Source organism: Crassostrea angulata, chromosome 3, assembly GCF_025612915.1.
Source record: "Crassostrea angulata isolate pt1a10 chromosome 3, ASM2561291v2, whole genome shotgun sequence".
NCBI classification, from domain to species: Eukaryota; Metazoa; Mollusca; class Bivalvia; order Ostreida; family Ostreidae; genus Magallana; species Magallana angulata.
The window spans coordinates 35,278,646-35,296,177 of NC_069113.1; the positions used below are offsets into that span (position 1 = coordinate 35,278,646).

The 17,532-nt window shown below is 37.9% G+C and overlaps 1 protein-coding gene across 7 annotated transcripts in view; it reads left to right on the forward strand.

The window, feature by feature from the left end:
• Window positions 1-17,532, forward strand: part of LOC128178504 (cytoplasmic dynein 1 heavy chain 1-like) — a 41,584-nt gene that overhangs the window by 22,269 nt on the left and 1,783 nt on the right. Inside the window, exons 48-89 of one of the 7 annotated variants that reach the window (XM_052845701.1) lie at window positions 406-639; window positions 869-1,043; window positions 1,135-1,288; window positions 1,526-1,691; window positions 1,930-2,093; window positions 2,386-2,572; window positions 2,868-3,131; window positions 3,357-3,661; window positions 3,807-4,089; window positions 4,339-4,518; window positions 4,718-4,871; window positions 5,503-5,698; window positions 6,362-6,479; window positions 6,689-6,904; window positions 8,190-8,328; window positions 8,475-8,575; window positions 8,704-8,888; window positions 9,419-9,488; window positions 9,601-9,747; window positions 9,876-9,965; window positions 10,075-10,135; window positions 10,235-10,488; window positions 10,714-10,845; window positions 10,969-11,063; window positions 11,186-11,366; window positions 11,466-11,541; window positions 11,675-11,835; window positions 12,034-12,145; window positions 12,417-12,601; window positions 12,770-12,883; window positions 13,000-13,170; window positions 13,296-13,397; window positions 13,518-13,636; window positions 13,854-13,960; window positions 14,152-14,321; window positions 14,438-14,461; window positions 15,464-15,656; window positions 15,917-16,059; window positions 16,357-16,467; window positions 16,736-16,793; window positions 17,169-17,265; window positions 17,407-17,418. In XM_052845701.1, coding sequence (XP_052701661.1) covers window positions 406-639; window positions 869-1,043; window positions 1,135-1,288; window positions 1,526-1,691; window positions 1,930-2,093; window positions 2,386-2,572; window positions 2,868-3,131; window positions 3,357-3,661; window positions 3,807-4,089; window positions 4,339-4,518; window positions 4,718-4,871; window positions 5,503-5,698; window positions 6,362-6,479; window positions 6,689-6,904; window positions 8,190-8,328; window positions 8,475-8,575; window positions 8,704-8,888; window positions 9,419-9,488; window positions 9,601-9,747; window positions 9,876-9,965; window positions 10,075-10,135; window positions 10,235-10,488; window positions 10,714-10,845; window positions 10,969-11,063; window positions 11,186-11,366; window positions 11,466-11,541; window positions 11,675-11,835; window positions 12,034-12,145; window positions 12,417-12,601; window positions 12,770-12,883; window positions 13,000-13,170; window positions 13,296-13,397; window positions 13,518-13,636; window positions 13,854-13,960; window positions 14,152-14,321; window positions 14,438-14,461; window positions 15,464-15,656; window positions 15,917-16,059; window positions 16,357-16,467; window positions 16,736-16,793; window positions 17,169-17,265; window positions 17,407-17,418 — 6,206 coding nt within the window. Of the gene's footprint in view, window positions 1-405; window positions 640-868; window positions 1,044-1,134; window positions 1,289-1,525; window positions 1,692-1,929; window positions 2,094-2,385; window positions 2,573-2,867; window positions 3,132-3,356; window positions 3,662-3,806; window positions 4,090-4,338; window positions 4,519-4,717; window positions 4,872-5,502; window positions 5,699-5,910; window positions 6,107-6,361; window positions 6,480-6,688; window positions 6,905-8,189; window positions 8,329-8,474; window positions 8,576-8,703; window positions 8,889-9,418; window positions 9,489-9,600; window positions 9,748-9,875; window positions 9,966-10,074; window positions 10,136-10,234; window positions 10,489-10,713; window positions 10,846-10,968; window positions 11,064-11,185; window positions 11,367-11,465; window positions 11,542-11,674; window positions 11,836-12,033; window positions 12,146-12,416; window positions 12,602-12,769; window positions 12,884-12,999; window positions 13,171-13,295; window positions 13,398-13,517; window positions 13,637-13,853; window positions 13,961-14,151; window positions 14,322-14,437; window positions 14,462-14,929; window positions 14,945-15,463; window positions 15,657-15,916; window positions 16,060-16,356; window positions 16,468-16,735; window positions 16,794-17,168; window positions 17,266-17,406; window positions 17,419-17,532 lie in introns of all 7 variants that reach the window. The other 6 variants (XM_052845704.1, XM_052845702.1, XM_052845705.1 and 3 more) reach the window with 6 other exon arrangements.

Consider the following 17,532-nt stretch of genomic DNA (forward strand, 5'->3'; position numbering starts at 1 on the left):
ACATGCAACAAACCAGTATTCTGTAAAATTGGCTTTTTGTGCATGTGGGAAATTTACATTAGTTATGCAGTAAGCTTAAAACGGCTGAAAATACCCCTGCACACTTTGTAAAAAAATTAGAACTTGCCTGTGGTAAATCACATAGCTGGTATTTCATACCCATGCTTATTATTAAACTCCAGAAAATGTGAACTTTACAACCATTGTAAATAACTACATTAACAGTCCTAAAAAATCCAGAAATGCCAATTTTATCCATTAGAAACAAAGGGAATGATATACAGTATACAATTGGTTTTAAGTGAACTATACTTCTACAAAGCTTTTTGTTAAGGAAACTTATTAAAATTTTGGTACTGGTAAATATTAAATTTGAAACAATTTGAAATATATTTCTGTCAACAGGTGTCAATTTCTGGGGAGTGGATCCCATGGACTTCCAAGGTGCCAGTGGTGGAGGTGGAGACCCACAAGGTGGCTGCCCCTGACGTGGTGATACCCACTGTGGACACAGTCAGGCACGAGGCCCTGCTGTACACCTGGCTGGCCGAACACAAGCCCCTAGTCTTGTGTGGTCCCCCAGGGTCAGGCAAAACTATGACCTTGTTCAGTGCTCTTAGGTCCCTGCCTGATATGGAGGTGAATATCTTTGCAGAGATTACTTGAACATTTTATTAAAATCTACTTGCTATGAGAAATGTTTTGATACAGGCTGTTGAAAATGTATAGAGAGGAATTTTGATTTTCTACTTGTATAATTGTGCATTTTGGTGATGAGGTATAAGAATGAATATTGCCATTAATCTTCATGTTTTAACTTTCTACAGTGAGTTGGATGTTCTGAATGATTATTTTCTCTCCTTGACAGGTGGTTGGCCTGAACTTCTCCAGTGCTACCACCCCAGAACTGCTGCTGAAGACATTTGACCAGTACTGTGAGTACAAACGTACTCCAAATGGAGTGGTGCTGTCTCCCATACAGATGAACAAGTGGCTGGTTCTGTTCTGTGATGAAATCAATCTGCCCAACATGGATAAATACAGTAAGTGAATGCAGCCACAATGTCCTGTGTAATTGAGGGTGTCTGAGAGGGGTGACAGTATTGCTTGATTTTAAAATATTTTTTTTTCCAGACACCCAGCGTGTCATTTCTTTCCTGAGACAGATGCTTGAGCATGGCGGGTTCTACAGGACGTCCGATCACACATGGGTCAAGTTTGAGCGCATGCAGTTTGTGGGGGCCTGTAACCCACCCACTGACCCTGGTAGGAAGCCCCTGTCCCACAGGTAATAGGAAGTTGTCATACATTTTATAATAAAGATACTGATAGTTGTTGAGCATCAAATTCATGTATTTGTATTTGGGAGGAATATTTGTATGAAGGAGAACTGAATATGGGTTTTCCTATATAGGCACTGGACCATTTTACAGGTATAACATGCATACGAGAGTTACATGCACTTGTGGATGCATTCCTTCCAACATTTACTTGTCTTTCTAACTGTCCTGCTGTGATGTTGTAGATTCCTGAGACACGTCCCCGTGGTGTATGTGGATTATCCCGGACAGATTTCACTGACCCAGATTTACGGAACATTCAACAGGGCCATGCTCAGGCTGGTGCCCAGTCTGAAACCCTACGCTGAACCCCTGACCAATGCAATGGTGGAGTTCTACCTGATGTCACAGGTAACAATTAATAAAGGAACAATTAGATCCTTGGCTAAACTTTAAATGGCTGATTACCAAGCAAAGTACTTATGGTATGCAAAATGATATATATTTGTGTATACACTGTGATCCAGATAATGTATGTACTGTAGGGCACTCTATGATAACAGATGATTTTTATCCAACATAAATACATTTCAAAATGCATGAATTATCTTGTCAGTGCTACTAACATTCTGAATTCTTTGTTTTGCAGGAGCGGTTCACCCAGGACATGCAGCCCCACTATGTATACAGTCCCCGTGAGATGACACGGTGGGTCCGCGGAATCTGTGAGGCCCTCAGGCCCTTGGACAACCTAGATGTTGACGGGCTGGTCAGAATCTGGGCTCACGAAGCTCTAAGGCTTTTCCAAGACAGGTAAAAATTCAAATTCCCTTCATTGACACTGTTTGCAAATTTCAATGTTTTTTTGATTGAAGTAAGTGGATGATTTAGCAAAAGTATCCGTGCCAATGATTTACATGTATTTGCCTGAACAATTTTCTTGGACAATGCATTTATTTTAATTGTGAAAGATGCTTGAATTTCTGTTCATTGTAATTTTAAGTTTCATCTGTCTTTTACGTACATGTATCAATCAACATAATGATAAACTCATATTATTACAAAAAGTGTGCTTAAATTCTATTCTTGATTTGGAAAATTTAAGGCTGATTGAAGACGAGGAGAGGCGGTGGACAGATGAGAATGTGGATGCTGTGGCGCAGAAGAACTTCCCCAACATTAACCGGGAGGCCGCCCTGTGTCGACCCATCCTATTCAGTAACTGGCTGTCCAAGGACTACATCCCAGTGGAGAGAGAGAGGCTGAGGGAATACGTCAAGGCCAGACTAAAGGTGGGATATTTTCTTAAGTCAATCCACTTATTTAGATATTTATGTACACTTATTATTAAATCTGGATGTGTATCCCATTTTGCATTTTAAACAGAACACAGCTTCTGCAAAATCAATTATATTCTGAAATGTCATGCAAATGTCAATACAAATACATGTATTCCCATTAGAAAATTTTTCATGATGGTAATTTTGATTAAAAACCCAGTTTCACCTAAATGGTACATTTTATTTTTTTTTTATTTAAGTATCACTTGCAGAAGATTTCTTATTTTACATGTACCTATACTTCTAGGTTTTCTATGAGGAGGAGCTGGATGTACCCTTAGTGTTGTTTGACGAGGTCCTTGACCATGTGTTGAGAATTGACAGAATATTCCGACAGCCCCAGGGTCATGTGCTGTTGATAGGGGTCAGCGGATCAGGGAAGACCACCCTGTCCAGGTTCGTGGCCTGGATGAACGGACTGAGCACTTATCAGATCAAGGTCCACAACAAGTACTCAGCTGCCGACTTTGATGAAGATTTGAGAAATGTTCTGAGAAGATCAGGATGCAAGGTGAACATTTTAATTTCAGTTTTTGCATTAGGGGTAAATGACATTGAGACAAAGGAATTGATATATCTGTCAATGGTATGAAAAGTAGATTTTTAGGTATTTGTACACCTATTAGCAGAAAAGGGCATTAACACTGGTAGGCCAATCAAATCTGACCTAAATAGGACGTTCTAATTTTATTCAGTGGAACACTTGTTTGAAATTATTATTTATTAATTGAAACAGGATGAGAAAATAGCTTTCATCATGGATGAATCCAACGTCCTAGACTCGGGCTTCCTGGAGAGAATGAACACCCTGCTGGCTAACGGAGAGGTGCCCGGCCTGTTTGAGGGAGACGAGTACACCACACTGATGACCCAATGTAAGGAGGGAGCCCAGAGGGAGGGACTGATGCTGGACTCTGGGGAAGAGCTATACAAGTGGTTCACAGGACAGGTCATCAAGAACCTGCATGTTGTGTTCACCATGAACCCCTCCTCAGAGGGACTGAAGGACCGGGCCTCCACCTCACCTGCCTTGTTCAACAGGTAAGAGGGTATTTTTTTTTAATTGTATATACACCTGTAAATATCCTGCATCCTCAGAAATGTCTGAATTTTGTTCTTGACGTTGAAATCACAATAATATTTTGAATACTTGTATACTAATCAAATGCTTTTCCCCTATGTACAGATGTGTTTTGAACTGGTTTGGTGACTGGTCTAATGGCGCCTTGTACCAAGTTGGAAGAGAATTCACCAACAAGATTGACCTGGAGAAAGGCAACTATATGGCTCCCCAAAACATCCCAGTCATGTATAACCTGCCAGTCAACCCCTCACACAGAGAAGTGGTCATCAATGCCTTTGTCTTTGTCCATCTCTCCCTGCATCAGGCCAACTCCAGGGTCCTAAAGAGAGGAGGCAGAATCACCTCAGTAACTCCCCGACACTACCTGGACTTCATCAACCACTTTGTAAGTTTGTAAATTCAAACACGGTTGTAGATTTACATGGACAATACACTTGTAGATAATTAAAATGAATAAAATTCTTCTTTTCTTATACATAATCGGAGGAGTCGAAAAAAGTATTTTGCATCATTTGCAAAACTGTATAACACACACACATATATATATATATATATATATATATATATGATTAATTCTGCAGCACTTAATATGTAAAATAAAACATGACTGTATATTCGAATTTGACCACAACAGGCCAAGTTGTACAATGAGAAGCGCTCAGACTTGGAGGAGCAACAGCTTCACCTGAACATTGGTCTTCAGAAGATCAAGGAGACAGTGGAACAGGTGGAGGAGCTACAGAAGTCGCTCTCTGTAAAACGGCTGGAGCTGGAGGAAAAGAACTCGGCCGCAAACGCCAAGCTCAAGCAAATGGTAGGTCCATCAGCTATCCCCATAAACTAGTTAGTGTATTACATATGCATGTACAATGGAAGAATTTGGTAAATGCAGAGAGTTAAAAGTTGTTTTCACTTTAGGAATTTGAAACATACAGCAGACATTGGCATAGAAATTTGTTTTCAATTGTAGACTCTGAGAAGATGAATTTATAATATTATGCGTCTCATTGTAGGTCAAAGACCAACAAGAAGCTGAAGCCAAGAAAGTAATGTCCCAGGACATCCAGACGGCCCTGATGGAGCAGACCAAGGTCATAGATGTGAAACAACACGATGTCAAGGCGGACCTGGCGCAGGTCGAGCCAGCTGTCATTGAAGCCCAGCAAGGTCAGTTACAGTGGGGAAACCAGGGAGGGGAGCAATGGTCAATTGTGATAATATTGTAATTATTTATGAAATATAGGTAGTCTGTGAATTATTGAATACACTGATAATGTTAACATACATGTTGAGTACCATAACTGATGTATTCTCTATGAAAAATTTCATCATTTTGTTGTCTTAATTTAATAAATACCATGATGCCCATTTAAAAAGTGTTGGTTCTTTTAGACTTGCTTGTTGTCAGAAAAAGAAAAATACTTTTTAATAAATCGTAGAAAGCAAAAAAAACAACGTGCATATTGTTTTTATGATTTCAATTATTCTTGTAAATCATGTATTTCATTAGCTTTGCATGTAATACAATTGAAAAGTAAAAATTGTGTTATCAATATCGACATTAATATACATGTATATGCACAAAAAATATCTCGATGTAAATATTCCATAAATTTTTTTGTTAATATTAGAAATATAACTTTATAGTGATCAGCATGCAGTGAATATATCCTGTACATGTAACCTGCATATGACTGTCCTCCATATATGCTTACTATCATTTAGTTATTTTTATTGTAATTATCTTTTACTTTGTGCATGAAGTTTTCAATCTTATTTTGTCCTTGTTTTAACCTAGCTGTTAAGTCCATCAAGAAACAACACTTAGTTGAGGTCAAGTCTTTGCCCAACCCCCCACCAGTTGTGAAAATTGCCATTGAATCTATATGTACCCTGTTGGGAGAAACCGACTTAGAGTGGAAGTCACTCCGCGGTATCATCATGCGTGAGAACTTTATCTCCACAATTGTCCATTTCACAACCGACGACATCTCGTAAGTTCTGTTTATATCCTCCTGACGGCAACCTTTTCCTTCCACATGAATTCTAGAGCTAACAAGTGAGAGTTCAATTCAAGAAGGAAAGGTTTAACCATAATCTACCATTGTGTAGTGTGCTAACAGGTAGAAATTCATGTGCAGGGAAACTATTGCCAATTTTAAAGCAAGTTATTGCACTATTCTCTTTTTTCATCTCTTAATGCTAGCGGTTAAGGGTATAAAGAAAAAAGACTTGGTCGAGATTCGTACCATGAGCAACCCGCCTCCAGCAGTTAAGATGGCTGTGGAGGCCATCTGTTTGCTGTTGGGGGAGAATGCACAAGACTGGAGAGCTATTCGAACTAACATAATGAAGGATAGTTTTGTTCCTAACATTGTAAAAATGCAAACGCAAGACATAACGTAAGTGTAATGGAAGTACATGAAGTGTATTTTTTATTGAAGAATTAAACAAATGAGTTTATGAAATTGTTTATGTTTCATAAATACACTGTAAATGCAAGATTGTTACAATGCTTGACTACTAAGACTATTAAGAAAGGATGATTTGTATTTCTCTTCATGAGACGTGTAATTTTGTTGATTTGAGGATCATGCACTACCCATGTCCATCAATATTATTTTGGTACAGTGTTCATGCTCTTTGAATTTTTTCAGGGATGAAATTCGTTCAAAGATGAAGAACAAGTACCTTTCTAACCCAGACTACAACTACGAGAAGGTGAACAGAGCCAGCTTGGCCTGTGGTCCTATGGTTAAATGGGCCATTGCACAGGTGTGTAAGGAGGAGGTTTAAAATAATTCTCTATGAGATGATGGAAAAATATTTCTATTTCATGAGAATAAGATGCTTGTAAAATACATAAGTTGAAAAAAAAAAAAAATTTGCGTGAAAATTTAATGATCAGGGTGATATACATCTCTACTTTTTTTAATGATTTGTAGGAGATTGTTTTAATATAACTTGTTACTTTGCCCATACAGATTAATTACGCTGACATGCTGAAGAGGATCGATCCACTGAGGAACGAACTAAAGGACCTAGAGACACAGGCCCAGGAGAACCAGCAGAAGGCAGAGGAGGTAAACAAGACCATAGCCGGCCTGGAGAAGAGCATAGCCCGCTACAAGGAGGAGTACGCCTTGCTGATCAGTCAGGCCCAGGCCATCAAGACAGACCTGTCCAACGTGGAGGCAAAGGTGGGGCTATATCTGAATACATGTACAGACATACCGTATTTTTGGGAAATTAGGTCGATACGGTTTATTGGGCGAAGGAGGCCGTTTTTAGCCATAAAATAAAAAAAAATATAAAGAGGTCGACTTCGAAGAATTGGTCGAAAAATTACCGCTAGTTCTAATGAATAAATGGTTTAAACCAATAACGTTATCATATAATAGCCTTTAATCTTATTTCACAGTTTTAAACAAAAGGGAAATAAAATGTATTTCTTGAAAACATCGTAAGAAAATGTCTGAAATTGCGTCAAAATTTTCAAACCAAATAATTCAGTACGGCCGGTTTTAATTTAAGATCGTTTTTTATTACTTCCCTGCCATGTGTACAAACTGGTGTAAACCGGGGGATAGTTATCTAGCCTGGAGGCATGACTACGGTAGCACATGCTACCCTGTGTCTCTGTGTGACTTTTTACTGTGTATATACACACGAGTCAACCTCTGATCTTATTGAAGCCTGCAGGCATGAGTAGCACGTGCCGAGAGTTCAACTGTGTATAAACAAAGTAAGCGCTACTCGGACTGATTTCAGAGACACCTGGCTAAAATTTCATCGAAAGTTTTATGTTGAAGATACAGAAAAAAACTTGTTCATGTATTCTATTATGAAAACAAATTGTTTTTTTTTTATTTCTACCCGACGATATTTCCCCCCGTAATTACCCTTTGTACGGTTCTCATTTTACTTTTACCGCGCAAAATCAATTTCCTGTTTATCGTAAGCACACGATCAAAATGCATGACAGCATTTAATGATTCAGTCAGTGATCTAAGTAAGATAAATCTATTTACATTTAATTTTGTTTAAATGATAAATTTCTACAGTATATTGATTAAAATCCATACGATTTTTACACAGAAATTCAAGTAGTATTATAGTAAACACTCATGATTTTATTGGAGGGTTGCATAAATTTCATATCAAATTTTCCAACCCCAAAAAAAAATAATAAATTGGGCGAAGCGATGAATAGGGCGAGGTCCACATGTCAGGGGAAAAAAGTATCGACCTAATTCCCCAAAAATAAGGTAAATAGAAAAAACAGGAAAGTTCCTGATGAAGAAATTGATGAAATTGTAGCCAAAATATTTGTATGTAGTTTTGGTATAAAATAATCTGAAAAGCTTGTAAAGGCAGCATATCTTACACAAAAAGGATACGAAAAAAATAATAAAGTTGTGAGTGATGAATTCGTTATATTTTGTAGAAAAAAAGTATCTGTAACATTGATTTGCTTCTTTTTAGGTGGAGAGAAGTATTGCCTTGTTGAAGAGTTTGGATGATGAGAAACAGAGATGGGAGTCCAGCAGCGAGACATTCAAGAGCCAGATGTCCACCATTGTGGGAGATGTGCTCCTCTCCTCAGCATTCATGGCATATGCAGGTAAGTCTATGTATTGATAGACTGTATATAACACCGCTATGTTGATGACATTGCAAAAGGAAATGCATCCTGACCAGAAGTTATTAGTTGTAAGATTCCATCATTGTAAGAACTGTCATTTTAGTGTTTTGTGTTGTACTTTTTAGGGTACTTTGATCAGCAGATGAGGAGGAACCTATTTACATCTTGGACATCACATCTGCAGACTGCCAGTTTACAGTTCAGGAGTGACCTAGCCAGAGTTGAAGTATGTACACGAAAAATAGTATTAAAGTAGTCTTTAGCATTTCTTATGCATTGTTTGTATTTACATCATTTGTACATGTATCATTGTGAGAATGTTGTCATTTTGATTGGTCTCTGTGTGTGTTTTAGTACCTGTCCAATGCAGATGAGAGGGCCAGATGGACCGCCAATACTTTGCCGGCTGATGACTTGTGTACAGAGAATGCCATCATGTTGAAGAGGTTCAACAGGTACCCCCTGGTCATCGACCCTTCGGGACAGGCCACAGAGTTCCTCATGAATGAGTACAAGGAGAAGAGCATCAAAAAGACAAGGTCAGAATCTTTAAAGCCCTTAGTTTGGTGTACATGTAATTAATATTGTTAATAAGGATATTTAAGTCTGTTTATTTTGGCAGTAGATGGGGAAATCATAAAAATAGCATTATGATGCGCTACATAGTAAAATCTAGTTTTTCAGCCAAATATATTAATGTACGGTCATGTAGTACTGTACCTACAATTAAGATATATGACCTTGCCAAGTATATATTGTGTAGAAAGGACATTAAATATATACTGTAGAAGCAAAAATGTTCGTTGAGGATTTAATTACATTATTTTCGTTGGCAGTATAAATAAATGAAATTAAATCCATGACGAACATTTTTGCTTCTACAGAGATTACGATATGACGATATTAAATGCCAACGAAATTTTATTTGGTTTAAAAATAATGACATTTTGACCCAATGAAAATATGTGCATCAACAGTATTGATTAGAGAGATATTAGCAATTTACATGTATATAACTGTATGTATATGTCACTAAATAAATATGATATCTTTGTATCTTTGAATTCAGTTTCCTGGATGATGCATTTAGAAAGAATCTTGAGAGTGCAATCAGATTTGGAAACCCTCTACTTGTGCAGGTTTGTAAAATCCAGAGCATTTTCATATGCTTTTATATTGTAACAATTATGTTATGAAACATTAACTGAATAGAGTTTTCATGCATTGGTACATTTAATCTTTGAATCACAGGATGTGGAGAGCTATGACCCTATCCTGAACCCTGTGTTGAACCGTGAGTTGAGGAAGACTGGAGGACGTATATTGATTACCCTGGGAGATCAAGAGATTGATTTCTTCCCAAAATTCACCATCTTCCTCTCAACCAGGAACCCTAATGTAAGATAATTTCAATGTAGTGTCTGTATTCTGTAAGCATTAGAAAACATATTCTGTTTTTAATTGGTATGCTGTATGTTATGGACCATGACCATTTTGAAATAGTTTTAATTTTGTTTTGTTAATAGGCTGACTTCCCTCCAGATTTGTGCTCTAGGGTGACTTTTGTCAACTTCACAGTAACCAGAGGAAGTTTACAAGACCAGTGCTTGAACCAGGTATGTTATATCAACTCACACACACTGAAGGACATATGCAGTTGGTTTTAAACATTTTTTATAAGAGAACATATGTATACAATCATGTATATTGTTTTTCCCTCAAAAGGTGTTGAAGTCTGAGAGACCAGATGTTGATGCCAAGAGATCAGACCTTTTGAAATTACAAGGTAGGCAGTGATCTGTTCTATGCATTTATATTAAAACAGTGTTGATTATGATTTTATGATTACGTGCATGTATATGTACACTGTATTTGTGTTTTTCAGGTGAATTCCAGTTGAAACTCCGCCATTTGGAGAAGTCCCTGCTCCAAGCCCTGAACGCGTCTAAGGGTAAGATCCTGGACGATGACAGCATCATCAGTCACCTTGAGACCCTGAAGAAGGAAGCGTCAGAGGTGGCCCGTAAGGTGGAGGAGACGGATGTGATAATGGCAGAGGTAGAGACCACGTCCCAGCAGTACGTTTCCCTGGCCACTTCCTGTAGCAGCATCTACTTCTCCATGGAGGCTCTCCAACAGGTAACAAGAAAGTGTCCACTCTCTTTTATAAGGCATTTATGTCAATTTATTTTACAGTGAATTATTTTGTATGAAGACCACTAAATAAAATGTTAGTAAAATCGCCAAGTTCAGTTACTTCTTTTCATTTACCATAAAATATTTGCAAGATATGCTTATAAATGTGCTTACAGTTTTCACTGTGACTTAAGTATGCAATCATTTTGTTGATTTTGTTGTTTCTAGGTTCACTTCCTGTACCAGTACTCGCTACAACTGTTCCTGGAGATTTTCCACTCAGTGCTGCAGAGTAACAAACTGACCGGGGTCAAGGAGTATGCCGCCCGTCTCTCCATCATCACCAATGAACTGTTCCAGGTCAGTCCGTGTTTTTATACATACAATCATGTACAATGAGATTAAATCCTTAGTGTGCATACCTGTACATGTGCATGATGTATATCCTATATTAGACATTTTGTATTTGGATGTGATTTACAGGAAACATATAACAGGGTTGGAAGAGGCATGTTGTATGAAGACAGAGTCACTTTTGCCATCCAGCTGGCTAGAATCTATCTGAAGGGAATGCCAAGGTACAAAAAATGTTGCACAGAAATAAAAAGATTTTAGAGAGTTTGATTAGTTAGGGACCGTTTGAATTGAATTTACTAAACAAAATCGACTGTAAAAATAAATGTGTTGCCATGAATTTCAGTGAGTCAACCTATGAGGACGAGTTCATCATGTTCATGAGGAGTCAAGAGGCCCTGCTTGGACTCGGGGAGAAATCTGCGCCCCAAATTAAGGGGTTATCGCCACAGCAACAATCGGCCATGATGAGGCTCACCAAACATCGAGCTTTCAAAGACCTTGTACAGAAGGTCAAGGATAGTCCAGTAGGTTCCAAGTTTAAAGATTTTCCCACCTTAGGTTTTATTGATGTTGATTTCTTATTGCATGTAGTTTTGCATTACCCACTGAATTTGGTATTTCAGGAATTCCAGTCATGGTTGGATAGTGCTACTCCTGAACTGGATGTTGTACCAGTATGGAATGAAGATAAATCATTCAGTAAGAAAACAAGACCTATTTATTTAGGAAAGAGAAATTTTGCACTTTGTCAGTGTTTTGTACATTTTCAATCAAGCCTTGCCCAAAAGATGATACAAACCGTAGTTACATTGCTGTGTTGATTTGTTTGTAGGCCCGGTCTGTAAGGCTGTGCATGGACTGTTGACCATCCAGGCCTTTAGACCTGACAGAACCACATCCATGGCTCGTGTGTTCGTGGAGAAGGTCCTCGGAAACACCTTCTTACACACTGCAGAAAAGGAGCTTCAGCTGTCCTCCATTGTTGAGAATGAGGTGATTTATCATGATTTTTAGCTTTAATTTGTGAAGAATAAAACCAAAGACCAAAAATATCTGTTTAAATATCGAGTAATTCAAAGTAGATTGTTTTTCTTATATTTTAAAATAATTACACGTGTACCACCAGTTCATGAACATATAAAGGTTACATCCTATGCAATAGAATTTCTAATAATGTTAATATTTCACCAGATAAAAGCCAACACCCCTGTCTTGATGTGTTCCGTGCCAGGATACGATGCCAGTGGATGGGTCGATGACCTGGCTGCAGAGTTGGGAAAACAGCTGACGTCTATCGCAATTGGTATGATGCCTATTGTCTCTGTCAATACATGCAATCCATATGTTCTTGTGCATAATTTTGAATTTAAGAAAAAACAATACATCTAATGCAAATTAGATGTGCATTGGGTACTTAAAACAACACAAACCTGCATTAGGCCATGAACTTTAACATGCATAGACAATGAACTTCAACATAGAAATACATGTACACATATGGTTAAATGATGATGCAGAAGTTTCAAAGTTGAGGTTTCATTACTGATGAGAATTGATGTTTGATCCATTGTTAGGTTCCGCTGAGGGATTTACCCAGGCTGACAAAGCCATCAATGCCTCCAGCAAATCAGGTCGCTGGGTCATGCTGAAGAATGTCCACCTGGCCCCCAACTGGCTGGTGTCCCTGGAGAAGAAGCTCCACAGCCTGACCCCCCACCCCAACTTCAGGCTGTTCCTGACCATGGAGATCAACCCCAGGGTAAACACTATTGCTTATAGATCTGAGTTTTATGAAATTTTATGAAACATAGTGAACAACATTGTTGTTTTTGTAAGGAGAGAAGTTTTGTAGGTTTCAGTTTTTCTCTGATGTTTTGAAAACAGAATGTAGAGCAGTTTATGAGTTGATTTGAAAATATGATTGTAGCTTCCCTCCAACCTATTGCGAGCTGGACGTATCTTTGTGTTTGAGCCCCCACCAGGAGTATCTGCTAACTTGTCCAGGACTTTCAACACCGTTCCAGCATCGCGCATGTGCAGGGTAGGAATCTAACTTAATAATTCCATAAAAGAGTACCGGTACATGTAAAATAGAATTATTTACAATCATATGTTTCTGTGCCAAATGTAACTGGCTAGTTCCGTGTCTTATGACAGACTCCCAATGAGAGATCCCGTCTCTACTTCCTGTTGGCCTGGCTCCATGCTATTGTACAGGAGAGGATGAGATACACGCCCCTTGGATGGGCCAAGAAATACGAGTTTACCGAGTCTGACCTGAAAGTGGCCTGTGACATGCTTGATACCTGGATTGACTCTGTTGCTATGGTAATTTATTTTTGGGGGGGAAATAACAATTCTGCTTTTCGACAGATAAACTATGACATATTATAATTAATCGTTGTTTTATTATCATACATAGATATAGTACATGTATTTGCAATTATTTTCAGGGACGAACCAATCTTCCTCCAGAAAAAGTTCCATGGGATGCCATTAAAACTCTGCTTTCGCAGTGTATTTATGGAGGCAAAATCGACAATGAGTTTGATCAGGTATGCAATCATGTATCTGTATTGCAGAATATTTGATCCATTAAATAAATGTACTTTCCCAAAGTTTAAGTTTTGAAGCTTTTCTTATACAGTATTAATATTGCATTTGATATTTTACAGAGACTGTTGACCACTTTCATTGAGAAGTTGTTCACACCCAAGAGCTTTGAGGGTGAATTCACTCTGGTGGGTAATGTAGATGGACATGGAAAGAAGATCATCATGCCTGATGGAGTCCAGTAAGACCACTTTTATAATCAAAACTTGCATGTATTAGAACAAAAGTAATCTTTAAAAATGGCATATCAATTTTTTTTTGAGCTAACTTAGAAGAAAATCTGATCCAAAATTTGGATTGGCTGAAATTGCTAGACATTGCACTATTTTTGATACACATTATGTCCTGTCATTATTGCTGCCTTGAGGTCTTATTTATGGGTGGGTGTTGAATTTCAGGAGAGAGCAGTTTGTACAGTTTGCCGACATCCTGGAGAATGACAGTCAGACTCCGGCCTGGCTGGGTCTGCCCAACAATGCCGAGAAGGTGCTGAGAACCAACCTAGGTAGGCTAGGTCCAAGTAGACTACAGCATGCTTTTATTCTGATGTAATTGAAAAAAAAAAATCTTTGGTTCGTCCTAGAATTGATTTACAATGTACAAAACGTAATATAAATAACTATTGTATGCTGATGAGATAATCACAGAAAAAACAAAAGGAGATATAGCACATGTACATGTGTTATTCCCTTACAGGATCCAACCTGATAGCGAAGTTGATGAAGATGCAGCTGATGGAGGAGGATGATGACCTGGCCTATGGGGCTTCCCCCGACGACGAGGACAAGGTGATGGCCGACGGTCGGCCCGCCTGGATGAGGACCCTCCACACCTCCGTGTCCACCTGGATGTCCCTGATCCCCAAGGTAAAGGATTGTCTGCCATTCAGTACTGCTTACATGTTCACTTGTAGAAATTTAAGATATATAGTTGTTGATAAGTAAGAATTTACGTGTTTATGTGCATCTTAACAATCTTGCAGATTTCTGTTTTTAAAGAAGGACAGGTTAGACTCCAGGCTTGAATTTTTTTCCTTTTAATTATATGATGTACTATGCAAATTGGACTCCACTTGTTCATACATGTATTATCTTTTTTTTTATAAGTTTTAATTCAGTCTCTGGAAGCTTTATATTGCAAACAGCCTTACATATATTGCATTGGATTGAACAGCAGCAAGTGCAAAGTATTATAGCAATCTTTGCTGTAAATCAGTTACAATCTTTCTTTTTTTCATTTTTTGTTCCCTGTATCATATTTATACATATTACTGCAATTGGAATGTTTCGTCTATCATCTTAATATGCATTATAGTTTTCAATATCAATTACATTGTATGATTTTCATTACATGATGAACTTGATTTTTATCACGTTAATCATCGCTATTTCTCTATCCATTCAAGTACAAGTACATGTACATGCTCATAGATTCCTTTATTAACTTTCTACTGTAACAACTAATATCACTACAGGATTCATTGGATTTGGTAAGTTTGTAAAATTTACTTTCAAAGGACCCTGATGTAAGAATTTTCCCCACATGTCTCATGAAAATACCCCTGTAGTCCCAAGTATTCTACGTACTGCACCTGCTTTCAATTAAGATGATAATAAAAGAGGAACCAAATTTTTAACCATTCCACAAAATGAAAATATAGATTTGATCCTTCAGACCATATAATTACATGTAAACATGTTCTACAAATTCTACAATTCATTCAGCACTTTGCATTAAATTCATTGCACATTATTACAAAGACAATGGGCTTTATTAGAGAAAGGGTATTTCTGTTGGAGGTGATTTTTTGTTCAATTTTTATTATAAATTTTGATTTATTTATTATAAATTCTGGTGGACTGGGATAAATTTCTCCATCTGTTGATGCAATAATACTAACTTTAATAATAACTGAATTAATACATAACCTGAGTATAAAATTAAAGCCAGTATGCATATAATACTGGGTTATTTTTCCTATGTCATTGTAATTTAAAAATTTTTACAGGCAGTTGGAGCCCTGAAGAGGACAGCTGACAACATCAAAGACCCCCTGTTCCGCTTCTTTGAGAGAGAGGTCAACCTTGGGGCACGGCTGTTACAGGACATACGCCAGGACCTACAGGACGTGATGTTGATCTGTCAGGCTGACAAGAAGCCCACCAACCACCACCGCTCCATGATGGCTGACCTGTCCAGAGGTACAGGCCCAGTCTGTTCTATTCGTTGTCTGATCTTGCTCAATAGTAACATAAACTGAACTGTTTTGCTGTAGCTTAAACTGTTGGACAAAGTACATGTTCCTGTCGAATGAATGGAAATAATTTTGTTAGTTAATTTGTATCAAAATTTACACAACTTACAAAAATCAAGTGTGCCTTATAAAATCGGTGGTCTTGCCCTCTTGTTGGAAGTGATTGACAAAACTAATGTGTCAAAATAATGTCAATGTTGTTTGTAGGTATTATCCCTCAGTCGTGGAGAAGATACACAGTACCTCAGGGTATCACTGTGATCCAGTGGATCACCGACTTCTCCCTCAGAGTCAAACAGCTCCAGGCCATTGTCCAGACCACCCAGCAGGGAGGCACCAAGGAACTCAAGGTACAGGTCCCTGTACATAATGGGGGTCAACATCAGGTCATATAGGGGTTCATTACAGGGGTCAGCATCAGGTCATATAGGGTCATTAGATGTGGTCAGCATCAGGTGATCCATATGGTAATTACAGCTGGGCAAAATCAAGTCTGTCGATCATATGTTATTATCTGAAATGTTGGATTCTCATTTTGTAGTGTAATAAGGTTTTGATAAATTTATAACGCATCATACCAAATAGTGCTTTTGTACATTGTTTTAAGGATAATGCAATTACATGTATATCTTGTTTTCTGTTTGTAGAATTTCAATGTCTGGTTGGGAGGCCTGTTTATTCCTGAGGCGTACATCACCGCCACCAGACAATACGTGGCCCAGGCCAACAGCTGGTCTCTGGAGGAGCTCTACCTGGATGTAAGTCATACTACTTACTAAATGTATCTTAATTAATAAATATAATGTTTTGAAAGGATGATTGTTACCAAACTTCTTACCTGGCATACTTATGAATGTCAATGAGCAATTAAGTTTTAATTCAACTTGTACTTTAAATGTCAATGCATAGTGATTGAAGCAGTAGGAATTCGTAGTTTTAAAAAATGTATCCTGCAAGGTGTATTTTGTGATATACATGTACATATTCATTGAATGAGAATTCAGTGGCTTGTACCTTTGTTTACAGGTGAGAGTCTTGGATAATGCTGGGGAGTCGATGGATGCCTGCAGCTTCAGTGTTAAAGGTAGGAATAGGTTTTCATGACCAGAATCATGTTTTCTACCTAGAAGAATTTTTAATCTTACTGCCATTATAATAGCTGTTTACAATGTTTAATTGATTCCATTGTATATGACCATACTTTTTGTTTATGTGTGAGTTGGGGCAGAATAACAAAGCAGGAAAAAAACCAAAAAGAAAACCAGTCGCAATTATTACATGTAAATGCATGCAAGAAATATTCAGGTTGATGTTAATGTACTGTACCTATCAATGATATTAACATGTTGGAGGTGTATATGAACCTCTTTAGCTAAAATAGGGAAACATTAACTGTTGCTGTCATTATAAATCCTTAAGTATATCAAAACTCTTGATGAAATGTTTATTAATATTGTAGGTCTAAAGCTCCAGGGAGCTACCTGTAAGAAGAACAAGCTACAGCTCAGCACCACAATCTCCACTGAGCTGCCAGTCACCCTGCTCCGCTGGATCAGGTGTGTACAAGATTTCTGCCAAACTCCTCCGATTCTGATCTCTGTAGATACATATTTGTTTTATATTGTGCACCTTTTAGTGATACATGATGAAGTTTATCAATGTGTACAGTAGTGTTTTTTCTTCTTTCATTCTCTCAGTGTCTATACCAGGTAATGTGACTGTAGTTTCCTTGTAGTTTCGTTGTTCACTTGCCCTATACTGCCTCAGTTTGTCTATTGTGTCCTTCAAATTTGTCCCTGTTCTGTTATTATATAATCAAGAGA